The 20,707-nt window shown below is 50.7% G+C and overlaps 1 protein-coding gene across 1 annotated transcript; it reads right to left on the minus strand.

Moving 5' to 3' along the window:
- Positions 1-5,258: 5,258 nt before the first annotated feature.
- On the minus strand, positions 5,259-18,167 carry DISP2 (dispatched homolog 2 (Drosophila)). Its single transcript, XM_006831771.1, has 8 exons — positions 18,003-18,167; positions 12,287-12,616; positions 11,964-11,993; positions 11,695-11,818; positions 11,303-11,418; positions 10,985-11,112; positions 10,533-10,630; positions 5,259-8,531 (listed from the first exon to the last, which is right to left on the minus strand). Exons 1-8 carry the CDS (start codon positions 18,116-18,118, stop codon positions 5,259-5,261), a joined length of 4,215 nt encoding a protein of 1,404 aa, XP_006831834.1. The 5' UTR covers positions 18,119-18,167.
- Positions 18,168-20,707: the final 2,540 nt, after the last annotated feature.

The raw sequence follows: 20,707 nt of genomic DNA on the forward strand, positions 1-20,707 counted from the left end.
AATGAGATTGGATGCAATCTACAAGATCAGGTTGTATCTTGAGTCAATCTCTTTTGAAATATAAAAGGAGAGAGAAAAGAGCAGAGAGAGAGACCTGCTACCACCAAGAAAGAAGAGCTGGGGTCCCTGCACTGTGAAACTCTAGATCCAGAGGAAGATTGATGTCTAGACACATGGAGATAGCCAAAGAATGAATGCTGGGTCTACAGATGCTATAAGGAGACAAAGGACCTTTCCATAGAGCTAGTGCTCTCAATTTGGACTTTTAGCCTCCAAAACTATAATACATTTCTATTTGTTAAAATCATCCACTTGTGGTATTTCTGTTAGAGCAGCACTAAATAAGTAATACAGACAGGGAGAGAAATAGGCAGGAGCAAGGGGTTTGTAACTTAGAGATTTAGTGAGGAAATTTCTAGCTAGTGGCTTTAATTTTCATTATGAAGAAAGTGCCTTTTTCACATAGAAAATGGTGGGATTGTTGCTTCTGTTAATTGCTGTCAAGTTGATTCCAACTCATGGCAATTCCATGCGTGCAGACTAGAACCGCTACAGAGAATTTTCAAAGCTGTGACCTTTCAGAAACAGATTACCAGGCCTGTCTTCTGAGGAGCTTCTGGGTTCATATCATACATTTCTCACCTACTGGTAAGAGCAATTAACCACCTGTGCCACCCAGGGACCCCTCAAAAGGGGTGGAGTAAAGGACATCAAATATTTGAGGAAGGTGAAGTGTCATAGCAAAGATTGAAACTAGTAATTAGAATGGAAACTAGGTAGGCAAAGTGAGGGCCTCATTGAGTTTTTGTTTGGTGATCACAAATCTGCCAGTTGTGTGATTTTCTTAAACAATGAAAAAGTTTTTATTTGTTTAATGCTTATGAATTTGGTAAAATAGTCATCTTTTCATTGTGTTGAGGTATAATGTAAATAATCACACAGAGGCCTGATTATAATTATAAGAGAAGTTTATCAAAGTCCTTTCAGGGCTCCAGCACAAGTTAGCTTTGGATGCTTCAACATTTATATTAGCACATAGTGACTTTCTTTTATTTCTCATTTTCAGAGAATTGTGTTACAATTTCTTCTTTTACGCATGTACACCTCCTGACCTTTAGTTACAGTCTCCCCCATGAATAAGGGTGAAAAATGTGTGATTCTTCTGTTCCCAGGTAAAGGAGATTTGGATACATGGCACGAGGTTCCAGACTGGTTGCCATTATCCATGTGTATTTTCAAAGGATGGGATAAGGACAACAGAGAAGAAAAGATCAGAAATTCTCTGGACAAGGGGTAAAAGTTGTAAACATATTTATTCTCTTTTCCAATACCCCTCACCTGCCTCCCAGCTTTGTCAATCATTTGGGGGTGGGGGAGAGAGAACAATGGAATGAGTCAGGGGAGGCTGTGGAATTTTCCATTATAAATTTCTCATGAAATGTCTCTTACAGAATCAAGTTCAAGACAGAACAATATCAGAATATCGTGATGTGAAATCTGCCATGTGCCAATAAGATCTAAGATTCTTCCAGTCAAATCAATCTTTGTCTAACTTTGCTACCCTAATAGTCACAATGAGGAAAGAATGGGTTTTCCCATAGTAACAGACTATATATCAAGTTATATTTTTTAAAATTATAAAGCACACATACACATACTCTGAATGTGAGTTCAAGGATCTGTGGCACAAATAGAAGGAATGCCCTCAAGTCCCAAATAAGTGTTAATGTAACCGTCTTTTAAAATGTCCCAGCGGAGAGCAACCATTTCTTGAAATTTCCAGGGCAAACATGGATCTTTCCTTAATCTCACAAAATGCTTCAGAGCCTCTCCAGGGGCATACATTCATTGTAACTAGCCATAAAGTGATTAAGTCTGTGTCTTCTGAAACTCTGTAAATCTTGTATTCCAAAATCTGGCCTACAGAGGTGTGCTGAATTACTCATCGATATGGTTGCCTGCTATTAGTTTGGACTACTCTAGGTGTAAGGTAATGTTTTAGATGACTAATGAACTCTGGTTCCAACAACATAAAGCACAAATCCAGTTGGTATATCAGCTGTTCTGGTTCATCTGCTTTCTTGAGAGGTTGTATAGCCATGGCCTATAGGAATGGGACCCAGAAAAAGCCCAAGTGTGGCCCTCAAGTGCATTCAATTCCTGTGCCCACTCCACTCCATCCTTTCAAGCATTTAAGAACTATGTTCAGACAAATTTTTTGAAGCTCCATTTCCAGAAAGCACTATCTCCCTTGTTGTTGTTGTTAGGTGCCATTGAGTCATTACCGACTCATAGTTACCTTATGCACAGCACAACGAAACATTGCCTGATCCTGGACCAACCTCACTACTGTCATGCTTGAGTCTATCGATGCTGCCATTTGGCCAATCCATCTCGTTGGGTGTCTTCCTCTTTTTCTCTGACTTTGGTAAGGTTACCAAACATGATAACATGACCTTCTCCAGCGACTGGTCCCTCCTGACACTATGTCCAAAGTATGAGAGATGAAGTTTGGCCATCCTGACCTCCAAGGAGCACTCTGGCTGCACTTCTTCTAACACAGATCTGTTGATTCTTTTGGTAGCCCATGGCACTTTCAATTCTCCTCCAACACCATAACTCAAATAGCAAGACACAAAAGAGAGTATTGGATTCTTTTTTGGTCTTCTCACAACATAGGGCAGAAAAATCTTGCTGAGTTGCTGAGAATCAACTAAGATGCTGGACTGTATTCTTGAGTAGGCAGGACTTCGGCTCATACTCAGGAGGAAGGACTCATCTTGTGTTTCTTCTGGCTTATCATCCCAGCAAGACCTCTTGGTCTGGCTATATGATAACAGAAGGGTGCCATCCATGGTGCAGAGAAGCTAGGACCCAACACTAGACAAGTTGAATTCCATTGGAACAGGAAGAGAGGGGGGTTCCAGCAGACCTTCAAAGGTGCATCTCCAAGTGAGATCCTCATCACAGCCTACCCTTTTGGTGTTCCGAGTTAGGATGGATTTCATTCATTTCTCATGCAAAGGAGCCAACATAGCCTTGCATTTCTGCCCACAGTCTCTGGCTCTTTCACAGTTCACAAATCTCATTTGGGTTTCTGTTTCACTTCCCATGGACTACTTGGGGGTAGGTGGTAGGTCCAAATGATATATAGGAAAAAACCTCTGATTTGCCTCCAGTTTTGTCACATACTGTGTGTTTAGCCCTGGAAAAATCCCCTCCATTCTCTGAGAGTCATGTGTATAATAGCGTGGGTCAGAGATTTATACACCACCTTCTGTGGAGCTGCCAGGAGCTACTTACTCTCACAAGCTTCCGTAGAAAACAAGACTAAGCTGGTTCTATACTCTCCCATTCAACTTTCACCAGAGCAGCTCTTTTTAAAACCTGTTACATATTGTGTTTCCACATAAGGGTTCTTTGAAGAAAGGATAAAGTTTGAAAACTGCTGGACTAGATCTCGAAAGTCCCTTATAGTCTGAGATTCTTGGTATTCTGAAGCCAGCTCAAGTCATTCCCTCTCCAGGAAGCCTTCCTGGATGCCTAGTCCTAGGTATCTAAGCACTCTCAGCACATGTTGCATGGTAATCTTGCTGACTCATCTGATGGCTGCACACGAGATATTTCCCTAACTAGAAGATGAGGCAGGAATTTGATTTGCCTTTCATGTCTCTGTTTCCTTGTACTACCTAAGCAAAGTAGGTGTTTGGTAAACTGGTTGGTGCTACCAAGTGTCATGAGCTCTCATATAGGATAAAACTTCTGAGAGGTTCTTTGCTTGGGAAAGGAGAGCTAGCCTTTGACCTACTTACTGAGTGTGCTTCGGAGAGACCTGTCCTTAGGAAGCTGGGGGCTTTGACCTGGGAAACTGCTTCAGACTCAAGTGTGGCAACAGTAGTGAGGTTGGCCCAGGATCGGGCAGTGTTTCCTAAAAGGGTAGACCTGAGTTCTTGTCTTAATTGAAGTCTGCTGCATTCCACTGCCCCTCAGAGGCTCTCCGAGTAATGTGGCCATGGACCACGCATTCCTTCCTGAAGCTGGAGTCGGATCAGCCAGATCTCTGAGGGTAGCCTTAACACAGAGGAAATGAGGAGTGACTCTGGAGTTTGCTCAGAATCTAGCTCTCTCTGGAAATGGAAGCCTAAAAATGTGTGTGTGTGTGTGTGTGTGTGTGTGTGTGTGTGTGTGTGTGGTTACTCAGAGACAACTGAGAAGGCAGGTTAGAGGAGGCTCCCAGAGATGGTGGAGCAAGACAGCCCCAGGCCAGTGTCCCTGGGACAGGTGGCCAGGAGAAAATTGAGAGGTGTGGTGGTGGTGGTATGAATCAAGAAACTGGTTCTGCGACTTGTTGCTGTTGTTAGGAGCCATCCAGTCAGTACCGACTCATAGCTACCTGACCTTATGCACAGCAGAATGTAGTGACAATTTACTTTAGTGTAAATTGGGAACAAAAGAACTGAGCTGACTGCAGGCTACCCCATAGTGAAGGAGCAAGATAACAAGGAGACAGTGGGTGTGAAAGTGCTCTGTAATGAAAGGTGAGGGATGCAAAGGTTTTTGTGTGGTGGGGGACAGCACCAGAGCCTGCTTCAAAGGAGGGACCATCCTGAAATTCAGGGATATGCGCAGGCTCACCATCCTTCCTTCTCCTGCTTCATTCCCAACAGCCTCTCTGGTTGGCCTTGAAGAATTTCTGGTCAGACTGGTGAGTGTGGGGGGAGCAGAGGAAGTTTGGGACAGAGACCCCAGCTTAATTCTGGCCCAGAGAGCTCCCCAAAGAGAAAGAAGCTCTCCGAAGAGACAGGGGTGTCCTGATAAAGAGCCCAAGAAAGGCGTGAGACCCAGGAGGCTGTTGGAGTTTCCAGGGGCTCTTCTTTCTGTCAGCAGCACAAGGACTGGGTCCCTGAGTCCCATTGAACTTTTTGCCACTTGGGATGAAATCAGTCAGCCTCCCTCATACATATCTAGTTTTCACCTTTCCAGAAAGTCAGTCTTGATTGGGCTGTTGAGGAAGAAGGGCCCTCAGCAGGTCACAGGGAGAATTTGTTGTTCCCTTTCAAAAGCCCTTCCCTCTGAATCCTCCAGAAGTGAGGAGTGAGCAGCAGAGAAATATCTGGCTGAGTTTTAAAGCTGCGCCTTGAAGTGAGACTTCTCCATGCTCACTTGGGGAACACCTTCAGGCTTCAGCCTGCTATTGACCCACACTCCCCAATTCTTGACAGAATTCTGCACCCCAGCCCAGCCTCATTGGGCCTCGCTCAGCTGCTATAGCCTGAGGTGTGAGTGCTAGGCCTGCGCAGCCAAACGTCTGGCAGATCTGGCTGGCTGTTGGGCAACACCACAGGGCTGCTGTCCCCAGGCCCTGGTCCTGGCCCCCCACGGCCCTTCCAGGATGAGCTGCTTTGGTGGGAGGCAGGCAGTGATGGGTCGTACACGGTCTCCCTGAGCGCCAGCCACAGCGTGTCCCTCTTCCCATTTAGTTGGCCCCGCACAGATACTGACTGCCCAGTTTCATCCAGGTCCTCTGGGGAGGCACCCACTGAATCAGGAACACGGGCACTTGGCTCAGAGGTGCTTAGGCAGGTCTCATCAGAGACACTGAGTCCCTCCAGGGTGCTGGCTGAGGAGCAGAGGCAATCTGAAGGCTCTGTAGCCTTGGGCTTCAGGGAGGCGACTGGGGCTTCAGGTGAGGTCTGCAGGGGCTCAGCCTTCTGCCCTTGGGAGTTTTGCCTGATTCGGGTTTTAGGACTCGTGGCAGCTTGCTTATAGGGGGAGGAGGTCTGCAGGGCTGGGCACTGGCTGAAGACTGCCTGGTGGTCCAGGAGCAGCTCCCTCAGGGAGGCAGGTGCTGGTGGGGGCCGCGAGCAGCAGGGGCCATCATGTAGTTGCAGATCCTCAGAGAGGACCGAGGGCCGGTGGGATAACTTGCTGGTGGCTGTGCTCGTGTCAAAGCTGGGGCTCCGGCGCCGGGCCAGGGGCTGGAGCTCATATTGCTCCGAGCAGGGCCCAGGGGCTCCGCCCACTGGCCCTGGTCGGGAGTGGCCTGTCTTTTCCCTACTTGGCTCTCCAGTACCAGCATCCCATGGCAGGTGGGCACAGGGCCAGAGAATCTGCCCGCAGTTCTTCTCTGGACCGAAGAAACAGCACAGAGATTGGAAGAAGAAGCTGGCAAAGCCACAGCTGACACACTTGACCATCATGAGGACGATGCCCAGCTTGCGGTAGAGCAGCACTGTGGCAGGCAGCATGAGCACACCAGCTGCAAACAGGGCTGCAGCCCCCACCGCTGTTGCACAGCTAGTCTGGCGCAGCGAGAAGGCCACGCGGCTCAGGCGGTCAGGGTGTGGGCACAGGTGATAGGAGATGCAGTAGTTGACAGTAAAGTCTACCGAGAGTCCCACAGAAGCAGAGAGAAAGAGGGCTTCAGCAGTGTTGAGCTGCCACTCGAGTAGAACCAAGAGTCCCACAGTGAGCAGTACCGTGCCTGCCACAGCGGCTACGGAGAACAGGCTGAGTGGAACATTCCAGGTCCCCAGCAGCAGTGTGGCAAAGGCCAGCGCTAGTGCCAGGCCCAGCACCACGGCAGGCTCTGTGCTCAGACTGTGTTGTAGACTATACAGCTCCAGACGACTGGTGAACCAGCCCCGGCGAAGACCAGTCGGCGCCATGCCCAGCTCTGTCACCAGCCAGTGGCTGACCTCAGTGTAGAAGCGGTGGGCCTGGTTGTAGTCTGAAGTATACTGGAAGTTGGTCTGGAACTGCAGGACCAGGGCAGCCAGGTTGCCGTGGGCATCGAAACGGGGGCCCAGGTCATGGGTGCCATCGGGGCCCTGCTCCAGAGCCATCATCTTGAGGCAGTGCAGGAAGAGTTGGGGAGCCCAAGGGAAGCCTGAGTGACCACAACAAAGGCTAGGCCCCAGGCGGGCACAGTGGGAGCTTTCCATCCAGCCCTGGAGGGCCTCTAGGAAGCACAGCGTGGGAGAGCCCTCTGGCTGGGCGCCAAAGAAACTCTGATTCCTGGCCCGGTGGCAGAGTGCCAGCAGCCAGCGCTGGGCCTCGGGGTTGCTGGCAGAGAAGTCAGGGTCATGCACCAGTGAGCTATTGCTGCGAGGGTCCAGGGGGTCACCGGTGTCTAGCGGAAGGAAGCCCCACACCAAAACCACGGGCATATAGCCGCCCTCGCCCTGAGGCAGCCGCTCGAACAGAAACTGCTGGCGGTACTCTGCATCGAAGCGCTCAAAGGGGTGGCTTGGCCGGAAGACCTGGCCGCGGGGCGGCGGTAGGGTGGGCAACCGCAGACGGGGGCTGACGCCAGCGATATAGGCGCCCCCTGCTGCCAGCGCCGCGAACCAACAGATCCAGATGTAGCGGAACTTGATGACGCCGCAGGGCAACAAGCGCTGGAAAAGCAGGCGCGAGGTTCCGGCGGCCGCCCTCCGAAGGCCGCTGAGCCGCCGGTGCAGAGCCAGCGCCAGCCGCCGGGGCGCGCTGCCACCCCATGGGCCCTGCGCTCTGGGCGCACAGCCGCGCACCAGGTAGCGCTCGTGGAGCACAGCGGAAGAGGGCAGCCAGGCGAGAGTGAGCACCAGGTGCGCTAGCACGGCTGTGCCCATGTAGAGGGCGAAGCAGCGCACTGCCGGGAGGCGGCTCAAATAGCTGGCATAGAAGGCCGCACCGGTGGTGAGGCCCGAGACCAGCAGCAGGTAACCGAAATGATGCATGGTGCGGCCCACACGCTGTGCCAGCCCCCCAGAGGGCAGCTGGCTCTTGCTGAGGCGCCACAGGTCGAAGAAGATGAGCGTGTGGTTGGCACAGACACTGCTGAGCAGAACCAAGGCCGCCAGGTTGACAAAGGGGAAGTAGGCCATTCGGAAGGCCACGCGATAAAGAAAGAACGCTACTAGCAGGGAGCCCAACACCCCCAGCAGCACCATGAGCGTGAGGAAGAGCGAGCGCAGATAGAGGGCAATGCTGAGGAAGATGGCAGCCAGGGCCAAAATAGGGTACACTGTGTCCTGGGCCAAGTAGTGCTTCAGTAGCTCCTGCTTCAGGCCCAGGTCCATGCCGGTGATGGAGGTGTAGTTGTCTGAGAGCCCCCAGGGGGTGGCGAGGCGATCCAGGTAGATGTCCATCATGGAGGCGCCCTTTGGGGTGGGCAGGAAAAGCAGGCTGTACTTGAGGGAGGGCACCTGATAGTCAGCAGTCTGGGGGCTCAGAAAGTCCCGGTCCAGCAGAAAATGCAGGAGTTGGTAGACTGCACTACTCTGGGAGCATTTGGTAGGAACCTGGGCACAGCGTGGGGGCTTGTCCTGCCCAGGTCCCAGGCAGGAGGGCACCAGAACGCCACGGTGGTAGTAAAGGGCACAGATCCTCAGCAGAGCCAGCGTGCGGGCCGCGTCAGCCTGGGTAGTGTCCAGGCAGGAAGAGCGGTTGGAGAGCACAGCCACATAATTGCCCAGGGACCAGCTGGGGCAGCACTCATTGGCTGCTGTACGTTGGCACAGGGCCTCAAAGCCAGTATGGGAGCGGATCTGCAGGGTACACACAGCAGGAGAAAGCTCAGAGGCAACTCAGAAGCCCAGATTCCCTCAGCCCTGACTCTCACCTCCTTCTAGGCTGCAAGGGGTAGCTTGACAACCTGAAGAGTTGGCTTGTGATGTCAACAGCAGGGTGGGAGAGAAAAGGAGGTACAAGTTCTGAGAACAAAACATCCTTGGCCTTGAGAAGGTTTAAGCAGTCCAGTAGACAGAAGGAAGAGACTGGAGTAAGCAACTTGTTCCAAAACTGCTTTTGGCTCCTGGCCCAGGTGCCATCAAAGAGGGAGGCCCCTGTAGGCCACACATTCCAACTCTGCACTGCCTGAGCCTGGCATGGGAGGGCAGGTGGCAGGTGGCAGGGTTCAGAGAGTTGGAAGCAAGCAGTAGGGAAAGTGGAAGCCAACACATCCCAGCATCAGGACCATTGCCAAGTCCTGGCCCCCTACCTCTCTCTGTCCATCGGCCTGCCTTTTAGGGCCAAGGGTACATCTTTCTTAGACCTCGTGCATCCTTTGCTCTTTTACCCTGCTGCTGACATCACAACAGCTGGTCTAGTACAGACAGCACTCGTTGTAAGATTGCAGTTGTCACTGATTATTATATAGTTCTTGTTAGCTGCCATCGAGTCAGGCCCTGATTCACGGTGACCTCATGTGCTACAGAGTAGAACTGTTCTGGAGGGTTTTCATGTCTATAATTTTTATAGAAGCAGATCACCAGGCTGTTCTTCTATGGAGCCACTGGGTGAGTCGGAACCATCAAGCTTTAGGTTAACAGCTAATCATAAACCTCTTGTGCCATTCAGCCTTCTCTTTCTTCTCTCCACACACACAAAATGAAATTAATGGAATTAAAAGATAATGAAATTTTTCCATGAACTTTCTGTTCCATGAACTTATATATGGGAGTGTGGTGGTTTCCACAGGATAAACATTGGACTATGAACTACAAGGTTGGTGGTTCGAATCCACCAGTTGCTCAGTGGGAGAAAGATGAGGGTTTCTGCTCCCGTAAATATTTAAAGCCTAGGAAACCTCTTATACAGGGTCGCCATGAGTTGGAACTGACTCGACGGCACTTAACAACAAATATATATATGAGTCCTGGTGTGGGTTATTGCACTGGACTGCAAAGTCAGTTTGAACCTCATGGTCAGCAGTTCAAGCTCACTAGCTGCTCCTCAGAAACACTATACAGGGTTGCTATGGGTTAGAACAGACTCCACGGCACATAACAACAACAAATATATATGGAGCTCTGGTAGCGTAGTGGTTACGAATCGGGCTGCTAACCTCAAGGTCGGCAGTTCGAAACTAACAGCTGTTCCGCGGGAGAAAGATGAGGCTTTCTGCTCCCGTAAAGATTTACAGCCTCGGAAACCCTGTGCAGGGTCACTATGAGTCAGAACCAACAACAACAACAAATATATATATATAAAGATGGAGGCACTGAGAAGTTAAGAAACTTGCTTAAAGTCATACAGCTAGGAAGCAGTAGAACTGGCCTTGAACTTGCTCATCTGACTTTAGAGCCATGTTCTTAACAAGTGTCTCTTGGTACTTCAGATACCGTCATGTAAAGTGAGGGACTTGGGCTACTTAGTACTCAGCACAGTGTTTTTGGCAGCAGTTCTTTCCTCAGATGTTAGTTGTTTGGATCTCCAGTTAGCATAATTGGATTGGCACTGCTTGGGTTGATGGAGGCTGGGGCTTGAGGGCAACTCAACAACCCCTGAAACGTCATCTGAAGACCTTTTGTAAACCCCCAGACTGATGGATGAGTGAATGAATGGTTTCCCTTCCAGCACTTGTGTCTTTGCTCATCTGAAAACAGCTGACTCTTCCTTTCCCAGAGTAGTGTTGGAATCATTTGCTAGGCAGGAAATGCTCTTCCCCAGTCCACCCCAGCCAGCCTGGCTCAGCTATATTTCCTTGGGGTCAGGTCCCTATTATTCCTGGTATCCCCTGGCCCCTGAAACCTTTCCAGCCAGCTCACCTGGTCCTGCTCCATGCGACACATAGAATGGATGGCGTGCAGGTTCCACAGGCTGCCCTCAGAGGTGGACATGAACACGAGCTGTGCATAACTCTTCTCTGCAACATAATGCCTGGAGCTCAGCCCTTTGGCCCCAGGTTCTGGGCCCACCAAAGGGAAGCTGCTTCCCCAAGACCGGATGAGGTCCAAATGCTCAAAAGCCAGAAACCTGGACCTGGCTGCTGATCCTGGGTCTAGTCCTGGTCCTTGCACCTCCCCCTAAGTCGATTTGACCCTTCTTGACTAGAGCATCTGAGACCTACCTCATCTTCCCAGCTGTAACCCTACTTCCTTGGCTTCAAAATAGTCAGCTGGCCACCTTCCCTTTCTGACTGCCCCAGTCTGTTCTCCCAGGTCTTCTGTCTTAGTAGGTGGATAGGGATTGGCCAGGAACTGGCCAGGCTGCAGCTTACCAGGGGGTCCACAGAAGAAGCTGTCCTGCCTTCTGTCCTCCAGGGGCTCAACCATCCTCCGAGGCCGGACGAGGGCCTCCTGGCCACTGCCCCAGGATGAGGGGCTCAGAGTGGTATGGGAGTTTGAACTGAAGTAGAGAGAATATATGTGCCAGGGGCTACTACTGAAGGTGGATGGCTCACAGGAGGTCAGACACTCCCCAGGGGGGTCCCAGCAAGCCCTACTGACCTGCCTTTGTGGTAGTCACCCAATGGCTCCTCCCTGGGAACCTTGATCTTCCCTATCTTGCCCACAGTGGAAAGACAGAAACTTGTTACCTGTTCAGCTCAAGGTCTGGGGAAAGAGACAGTAGTTTCTTGGTGCCTGTAAGGGCCTGTAGTGCTCTCCAGACCACTAGCTTGCGCCCAATGTCCGTGTCCCGTGGCTCAAAGCCCTGTAGGGAGGAGGGACAGAGAAGGGGCATGTGGACAAGGGAGGAGTTCTCCATTGGGCCCTCCATCTGGGCCCTTCTCATTCTGTCCCTTTGGTTCCCTGTGAGGTCCAGCCTGTCTGCCTGGATTGTAGGAAATGAGTATGAACTCGGTTCTTTCTCCCAACTCTCTTGGGAGAGTGAGAGTCCACCCCCGGCTGACCCACTCCAACCTTCTGCACCAGACTGAACTGAAGTGACCAGGCCTGGGTATTCCCCATCATCCCATGGGTCCCTCACCAGCAAGGGCTTGGAGAATTCCGGCAGCTGGCCCCCAAGCAGTCCAGCCAGGGTGCAGAGGAGGACTATAGCCAGACACAACAGCAGCATGGCCACTGGCCACTCAGCAATCAGCTGGGAGTAGCTGGAAAGGAGGAGGGAACACACATGAATCAGTGTGGGGTGTGGGAACAGGGGGCTGGGTGAGCTTAGCGGCCCCCAAGAAGGGATGGTAGAGAAGAGAACACTTGGGGTGGGGCTGAGCTGGGCCCAGAGAAGGCCAGGCCTACCTCTTTGGCATCTGAAAGGTCTGATCCTGCCTGTGGAAGGGAAGAAAAGACACTTGCTTGCCAGAGTTCTCTTGCAGGTAAGTGTGGAGTTAGGGAGTTGGGAGGAGGGGAGATCAGGTGACAGATGGCATTAACCCTTTTGTGCCTTTCCCACTTATGGCTCCAACCCTTACTTTCTTCTCCATGTGGACTGCCTCCTCCACCAGAGACAGAGAATGCCAGGGCTGTCTCCTATAAGAGTCCAGAGCCCTGGGGGCTAGCCCACTTTTAAACCCTGGCCCACCTACTAGTGGCAGCTGGCTGGCTGCTGGACCCCTCCTTACCTGACGCTGACCACATGGTGCTGCACAGACGGTGGCTTCCAGGCCCCATCACGCTGTGAGGGGGCTGGGGAAGGGCTGAGGCTGGAGCCATGGGAGCACAGAGCTGTCCGGTCCCCAAGCCCTGGCAGGGAACTGCCCCCCCGGTATTCCTGTGGTGCCCGGGGATAGGTGAATTGGGCAGGGGCCAAGGGGCTGGACGGACCCACAGGTTGGAGGGTGTTGGTTGTTGGTGGAGGTCCTGAAGAGCTGGAAGGGTCCTCAAGGGGGCAGCTGTGGAGAGAGCAACTTCTCTCTGGGCTAGCCTCAGGGGCCACAACCTTGGTCTGGGACCTGGAGAAAGAGGGGGCAAGGAAATTCACCATAAGGTATGAGGATGGGCCCTGGTAACCCAGCAGTGTTCAGTAAGCCCAGCTAAGGGATGAGGCCTCAGGGCTGTTGTATAACTAGTTCTGGGGGAGAGATAAGGCAGATGGGAGCTCAGCTTGCAGCCCCAGCCTACCTCATTCATTCACTCATCCATCCACACATTCAACAGACAGCATCCTGCACTGGGTTTTCACATATATAATCTTATTTTTAAAATAAGGGGACTTCCAAAAGTTCCTGGAAAAATGAAATGAAAAGATAATGGAATCTTTTTTTTTTTTTTTTTTCAAAGACAGGACTACTGGTCAGTAGAGACTGGAGAAATCCCCAAGACTATGACCCTTAGTCACCTTTCAAGTCTGAAAATGAACTCTTCTCCCATGGCTCAATTTTCAGCCAAACAGTAGGCAGGTTTGTAAGGACATCAGTAAGACTAAGGAGGTACATACACATTAGAATAATCAGCCATTTGAGATCAAAAGGGCAGCATTTACCCAAGGACAAAGTTCAGAAGGATTGGGAAAGAGGGAGAAATGGAAACAGGAAATACAGGGAGGAAGTGGGATCAGTGATGTTACATTGTGAGGATTGCAATCAATGACATGAAGCAAAATGTACATGAATTGTTGAATGGAAAACTGATCTGCTCTGTAACCATTCACCCAGTTCACAATACAAAACAAATATTTTAAAAAGATAATGGAATTCTGCCACAAACATTTTGAAGCCCTTTTGTATAAGATCTCACTCACTCTTGACAAAAACTCTACAAGGGAAATTATTTTTTATTGATTTGTGAGTGGAGGTTCAGAAGAGGTTATTTAACCTGTGAGAATTTGAACTCAGATCCTTGTGTTACAATCAGACGTTTATTAAACACCTACTGTACTCTTTGAACCACAAGGTTCGTGGTTCAAGCTCACTAGCCAGCTGCTCCTCAGAAACCCTATACAGGGTCTCTATGGGTTGGAACCGGCTCGATGGCACTTTACAGCAACAAACCTAATCAGGAGTCCTGGTGTGGCACTGTAAGATCAGCATTGGACTAAAAACTGCAAGGTTGGTTGTTCAAACCCACCAGCTGCTCCTCGGAAACACAATACAGGGTCTCTATGACAGCAGCACTTAACAACAACGAACCTAATCATTTCTAGGTTGAAAAAGAGACAGATAATAAAGACAGACATACCTTCAAGCCTAGAAATGCCAAGGATTGTGGCAGCAGTTAGAAGCTGAAATAGATAAGGAAGGGCCTACCTCACCTAGAATCAGTCCCTTAATTTGGACTTCTGGCTTCGTGAATGGTAAGAAAATACATTTCTGCTCTTTAAAGCTACCTCTTTGTGATACTTGTGTTGCAGCAGCACCAGGTAGTGGAGAGACTAGAGTTATCATGTTTATTGTCTGTCTCTCCAATGGAATGTGAGCTCTGAGAGAGTGGGGCCTGGTCCGTTAGTCCATCTCTGCAGGCCCAGTGCTTTCAACAGTACTGCCACACGGAATGTGCTCTGAGAATGTGCCATTGAGTGTTTGGCAGCTGCTAAGTGTAGTGCTAGGATGACTATGACCCAGTCCTTGCCTGCTCACTCAGTTGGCTGGAGGTGTAAACAGTCCTGACTGGTGTGAAAGAGGAAGTCACAGAGGCCTGAGGGGTGCTGGAGTGGGGCCCCAACTTTGATGGAGGTGGAGCTGGTCAGGAAAAGTTAGCAGAGATTACTGCCACTCTTTCACCAACCCTGTCATGGCCTAGGCATGGGACAAAAGGTTTGCTTTGCAAGGGTATGTGCAGTGGGGGAATAGCGGTGGGACTCCTTAAAACACTTACTGGCAAGGAGTCAGCAGTATATTTCTCTCCCAGAATTGCTCATGAGGGTAACACTTTGTGGATGAACCCAGCCCCACTTTTTTTAGTGGAGAGGGAGCTCAACCCAGGGGCAAGCTTGTCAGCCAGGGTGCCAGACCTAGCATGAAAAAAAAAACAGCTATAAAACAGAGTATCTAAGGACCATGGAGGGTGCCCAGAGGGCATCAGGGTTGAACAGCATTAGCTGAAACCTGCTTTCTTCTCCCGACCCCGTCTGGTTTGCTCAGCCCACCAGAGCTGACACAGCTTTCATTGGAGAGCCAGGCCTATGGTGAGCCAACACTGTCTTCCAATCCTGCCTATTGCACTGCTGAAGGGGTTGCGGGCCAGAGTGGTTGGCTGCAGTGCTGGTGAACATCACACACAGAGACTGGGCTCTACCCAGACAGAGATCAAATAGAGGAATTGGAATGAAGAGGTAAGCTCTTCCTCTTTCTTCCAATAGGATGGCTGGTGGGCATAGCAGTCTGGGAAGGAATGATCCTTATTTTAAGGGCAAAATTGGGGGAGCAGTGGAAGTGGCTTCTGGCTCCTTGGACATGAAATTCTGGAAGCATTAGTGTCCTTGTCTGTTGAGTGAGAGCATAGTGATAATGCCTGTCTTGGGGTGGATATGGGGAGTAACTGGAATAGTATATGTGAGGTGCCTGCCACAGAACCTGGCATATAGGAGATCCATATGCTTTCCTGCCCCTTTCCACTTTTAATATGTTGTAGGGAGCCTGTACTTCATCCAAAAGCTGCATAAAAATTCAATCTCATGATTTAAATCACTAATATGTTTTTGCTAATTCAACATTTAGAAAAATAGGAATTTGACCAAAGTAGTTCTACAACAAGATCTCAGATAACTCCACAATGCAAGTTAGTGACATAAACAATCAGTTTCTTGGCAGATAAAAGACCTTGTAGACCAATCCCTGTAAGTCAAAGAGAAGCTGGAGAAATGACCTGGGATTGTTTGGACAAGTAGATGTTTGGACAGCTACTTGTTTATTTATTTATCTTTATTCTAAGGGTCTTTTCTGATCACCTGCCAGGTACTGGCCACCGTGCTTTGTCTGGGTTGGGTCCTTAAGGCATGGAAGTGACCCATCAGTCTTAGTTTCCCTTTTTAGAGCACAGTCTACTAACCAGGGGTCAGGAGGGTGGGCAGCTAGGGTGGAGGTGAGAGTTCTGTTCTGGCTGCTCATGGCCTTAGAGTACTAAGTACTGGGCTTCTCCTAGGATCCAGGCTCCCGTTTTGGATATCAGTTTTTTACATTAAGGGAAGCCAGCACCCCAGGGAGTGCTGGAAAATGGGAAACATCCCCTTAACCAGTCAGTCAGGCTTCATGAACCCACTTCTTTTTTAATGGCTCCCGCCTAAGGGGGATTCCAGCCTCCACCATTGGTATGCTTCCACTAGGGTCCCTCCAAGCCCTGAGCTCCCTTTTATCTTTCTCCAGACATCTAAGATCAGTTGCCCCAGAGCTCACCTTTCTTGACTGTGCCTGTTGCTGTCAATGTGGCAGAGTTTGAAAATCACGACATTCTGACTACTGTGGAGCTGGGACTTTGTCTCAACTCTCCAAAATGAGAAGAGCCAAACTCTACTCTTCTGAGAATAAAAGCTTTCTCCTGGCAGTCCCTGCTGCCCTCTGCTCCCAAGAGACTTAGTAATAATACAAGTTAAGCACTCCAGGCCTCACCTCCCAGGGCTGCTTTCATTCTCACAGTCTCAGTTCCATAGACCTTCCTGGGATGTGTAGCCTCCTGGGCTGCCTGCCTAGACCTGCTGGCCTATAAACCAAGTGACTGGGGCAGGCAGGTGGGGGATGGAATGTGGTGGCCCGTGCCATACAAGAGACCAACATCACAGCAGTTAGGCCTTGACTTACAGGGTCCCAAACACAGAATCCATACACAGGAACCATGTAAGGGGCAAATGTACATGATTACAGACACACAGCCACATGGACACACATCAACATGCAGGTGGCCAGGACAGATGGGGCAGCAGCTTATTCCATTAGGGAAAAAAGCAGGGTAAGGGAGTAATTTAAAAAACACAAAGAATCAAATATTTCAAATTGTTCTAAAGTGCATGCATCTGTAAAGGAGAGAGTGTATTTGCTGTCTTACTCACTATGTCTCTATCCCCAGAAGCAGGAGCACATTTGTGTTCTTGAAGTAAATTGTACTGAGTCCCTATGCTGGATTAAAGACTCTAGGGAAGTGCACTGAGGGGCCAAAGGTGCCAAGGAGTTGCTGGAAGACAGTAAGTGGTTCCTATGCCCCAAAATGCCCGCTGTGTGCAAGGAAAGTGAGAAGACCACACAATAGCCATGGCAGTAAATGACTGTCCAGCCCCGTCTAGGGATGTTCTAGGCCCCAGGTCTCTGCCTGTCGCAGATCTATCCCTGGCCCAGGAAGACACCTGGCCCAGGGACGGCTCACTTTCTCAAAGAAGGTTCTGTGGCTTTTAGACTGAAAAGTGGATAAATCTATTTACGCTGGTGTATTAACAACAGAGGGAAAAAACATTTCACTTGTGGGGTCTTCCCTCTGAGGTACAGAATATACATTTGAATGGGGCAGTCTGGAGACAGTGTGCCCACCTCTAATTCTACCCTCTAAATAATACCTTTTGTTTTTGCCTAGGCCTGAGAGACAGGCATTGCCATGTCAGGAGAGGATTCTGGGGGCGGCAGTATCAGACAGGACACAGAAATTACGCCATATTGCTACCTGGGCTGTGGGCTCTTTCCTCACACATATAGTGGAGGAAGGCAAAAGAGAGGCACCAGGATGTGGTCCTCAGCAGGAAGCTGTCCCTTTTGCCCCACCAGCCTGGGGCGGGGCTCCTTCAGAGGAGGTGCAGACTGCAGGCCAAGCTTCAAAGCCTGCCCACGCTAGCGGCTCCAGCAAGTGCCGAATGCAGGTGGCTTCTGCATGTGGGTACTCTGGCCCACACGTGCATAGCTGGAGCCAAGCAGGGCAAGCAGGAGACAGACGGTGCTGGACAAAGACAATCCCTGACGTGGTAGAAGAGCATCTACCCGTCCCAGGACACCTGTCTTCGCAAGACTTCCGCATGACACATACGCACCCTCATGCACCCTGACACGCTGGTCCAGTGCTGAGGTCAGGGGCTTCCAGAGAAGACGCACGGACAAGGCCAGGTGGGAGGGACTAGTCAAGGGGACTCGGAGGCTGGAGGGGAGTGGGCACCTTAGGCCTAAGAGGAAAGGTAGACAGTGGGTGGGGCAGGTCCCCCGGGAGGTGAGAACCTTGAGACCGACACTAGGGGGTGTCAGGGAGCGGGGAAATTGACCCGGCAGGATGAGGGCGTGGCAAGGGGGTACTTGGATCGAAGAGACCACGGGGAGGGGTTTTGGGTGGGGTCAAGGAATGAATGGAGCGGCATATGGCGGCTACTGGGGGTACCTGGGGCGGGGTGCTGGAAAGGCTGCGAACCTGGGGCTGCGGAGCAGTCTGCCTTACCTGTCTGGGGAGCTGCCGTCTGGGGCCAAGGACTCCCCCTCGGGCCGCTGCTCCCCTTCTGGACCCGGGCCGGGCGCGGGACAGCTGCCGCCGCCGCTGTGACTACCACCGTCCATGCCCGGGGGCGGCGCCGCTGTCCGTGCGCTGGTGCTGAAGCCGCGGTGGCGGCGGGATCCTGCGCATGCGTCAGCGCCAGGCGTGCCCATCTGTAGGCGGGGTCGAAGAGAAGCCCCGCAAATAGGAGAGATGCCGGAGGGCGGGGACCAAGCCTTTCGCTGCACCACCGGCCAGCGCCTGACACCACTATATCTCTAGACCCCCGGGACTGGTGGTGTAAACCCCTTGTCCTGGGGCTGGGCTGATAGCTGCTTTGAGTCTGGCGGTCTGGCTCGAATCTTCACCAGTCTTCCCTGGGGGAACATGGTCTTCCCGTGAGGAACAAAGGAGCGCGATCCTCCGCTCTGCGCTGAGATCCTTACATCTCCCAAAACCGCAGACGTCCAGCCAGAAAGACCAGGCGGCTTTAGGCCCAAATTTCTCTTGGATCCGCTCTGTCTCCCTTTCCTACCCACTGGGGCTGTGCATCTTTTTAGTTTGAGTATTTCTTCAGGTTCGTATGGGCCTGCGCCCCTCAAACATGGAGCCAGAACTGTTCTTCAAATGCGGGAAATGAAGGGAGCTGGAGAAGGGAAGGGCGACATTCAGAGAACTCCTCCTTTTCTTATAACCCACCATTACACTGCTTCTTAGCCTTGTTGTTGAGTGCCGTCGATCAGGTTCTGACTCATAGCGATCCTGTATAGGGTTTCCAAGGAGCAGTTGGTGGGTTTGAACTGCCGACCTTGTGGTTCACAGTTCAGTGCTGATCCCATAGCGCCACATCAAGAATCCAACCTTGGAGGTCACCTCGTGGCACATTTGAGTGTGACGGGCCATGAACAGAGCTGACTAGAGGACGATGACCGAACTAGAATAGATACTGGCAGTGTAAGAATTCTGGCAGAGAAGAGAGAGTCCCTAATATGCGATCTGGATAAGCAGAAAAGATTTCATAGGTGTTCAGGACTGCATTACAGTTGCAGCAAGTGATTTTTGCTGAAGGAATGTGACTGGGGCGAATCAGAAGCCAGGAACGTTTGGCTTATTGGTGCGAGATGTGTGGTGCCAATGCCAGTCTATGCAAGGCAAGGGTTATGGGGGAGTGGGAGTGGGAGTACCCAGAGGTGTGGGCATGGTGGAGCCTGCCCTGCATACTTTATAGTCTGGTTGGAGAGATGAAAGGCCAGCCCATAAGTAGGTGCAGAATGGGCAGGGTGTGGTGAGGTTCATGTTGGTGTTTGGTATAAGCTGAAGAGAAGTGGACAGTGTGCAAAAAGGAAGGACCTCACTCTTCCTAATGGACCTTGGAGTAGGCTTCATGGAGATGGTGGGCTTAGGGGATTTGGAAAGAAAGGTAGGCTTTGAAAATGTGGAGAGGAAAGGCAGTCTTGGTGGGGGCAAAGTTAAGGAGGCCAGAAACATCAGTGTATTTTCAGGGAATAGGAAGAAATCCATCTGAACAGGAGGGAGCCATTGAAGGCTTCTAATCTGTAGTGAGGCATGCAAGATGGAACCTTGAAAGGTCCATCAAGCATAGTTATATAGAATGAGGTAGAGGTGATAAGGAGTCCTAGTGTGACACTGCGGGATAACGAACTAGACTGCAAGATCAGTGGTTCAAAACCACCACCTGCTCCTCGGAAACCTATGGGTCGGAATCAACTCGATAGCACTTAACAACAACAGAGGTGATAAGAACATACTTGAGTCTCTTTGATGAAAAAGAGTATAAAAGAAAAGTAAAGGAGGGAGGTGGCTTTATGTAATCATATGCATTGTGCTCCACTGAGCCACACTTCTGAGAATACTGGGCTAGGTGTCCCATTTTTATCACTGGGGAAATGAAAGAACAGCTGGCCCCTGAGTGCTAGGCTGGGCAGGAATGAAGAAAAGACCATGGCCTTCAGGAGGCTGTTTATTAGGAAGAGAAGATTCTGGTTCAGCTTCCATAGCACGTCAACTAGGAAACCCACTCAGGCTTCCCAACTGTGTCCTTTTTCCTTCTGCTTTCTCAGTGATGTGGACCTGGGGACTTACCACATGGCCCTGTGGGATGGTGGATACCACAGGTGGATACCCACAGTGACCAGGAGGATGATCTCCATGGCTAGGAGAGCCCTTTCTCATGACATGTTCAGAGCCCTGCTAGAGCCCTGCTTCCACCATATTAGTGGAAAGTCAAATGAGCAATGTCAGAGTTAGAGATCAGTGCCAGTCTCACCTGAGATCACTCCTCCCCCTCCAGGAGAGGACTCATGGGCACCTGGGTGGGAGGCTCAATGCCTGACTGCTCCTAGCCCAGGGCTTTGCCTTAAAACCGGAGCATTGGGCCAACAAAAGGGAGGCACCTAGATTTATTGGGGCTTTGACTTCTACTTCCTGGACCTCAGTTTATTTTGTGTGTAACTAAGATGAGGCTTTCTGCTCCTGCCAAGATTTAAAGCCTCGGAAATCCTATGCAGGGTTGCTATGAGTCTGTATCAACTCAGTGGCTTTTAACAACAACAACAAGAGGCAGAATTGTCTCATCGTCTCCCTTCCCTCACCTAGAAACCCTTGCAAAGCGATTAGAGATTTTGCCACCTAGGAACTGTAGGCAGACTGTG

Source organism: Chrysochloris asiatica, unplaced genomic scaffold (assembly GCF_000296735.1).
Source record: "Chrysochloris asiatica unplaced genomic scaffold, ChrAsi1.0 scaffold00004, whole genome shotgun sequence".
Lineage (NCBI taxonomy): Eukaryota > Metazoa > Chordata > Mammalia > Afrosoricida > Chrysochloridae > Chrysochloris > Chrysochloris asiatica.

Coding starts and splice junctions, on each gene's coding strand:
- DISP2 (XM_006831771.1), bottom strand. CDS start 18,118: ATGGACGGTGGTAGTCACAGCGGCGGCGGCAGCTGTCCCGCGCCCGGC. Junction 11,994..12,286: donor CACCATGTGGTCAGCGTCAG/GTAAGGAGGGGT, acceptor TCCCTTCCACAG/GCAGGATCAGACCTTTCAGA. Junction 11,419..11,694: donor AATTCTCCAAGCCCTTGCTG/GTGAGGGACCCA, acceptor TCCTCCCTACAG/GGCTTTGAGCCACGGGACAC.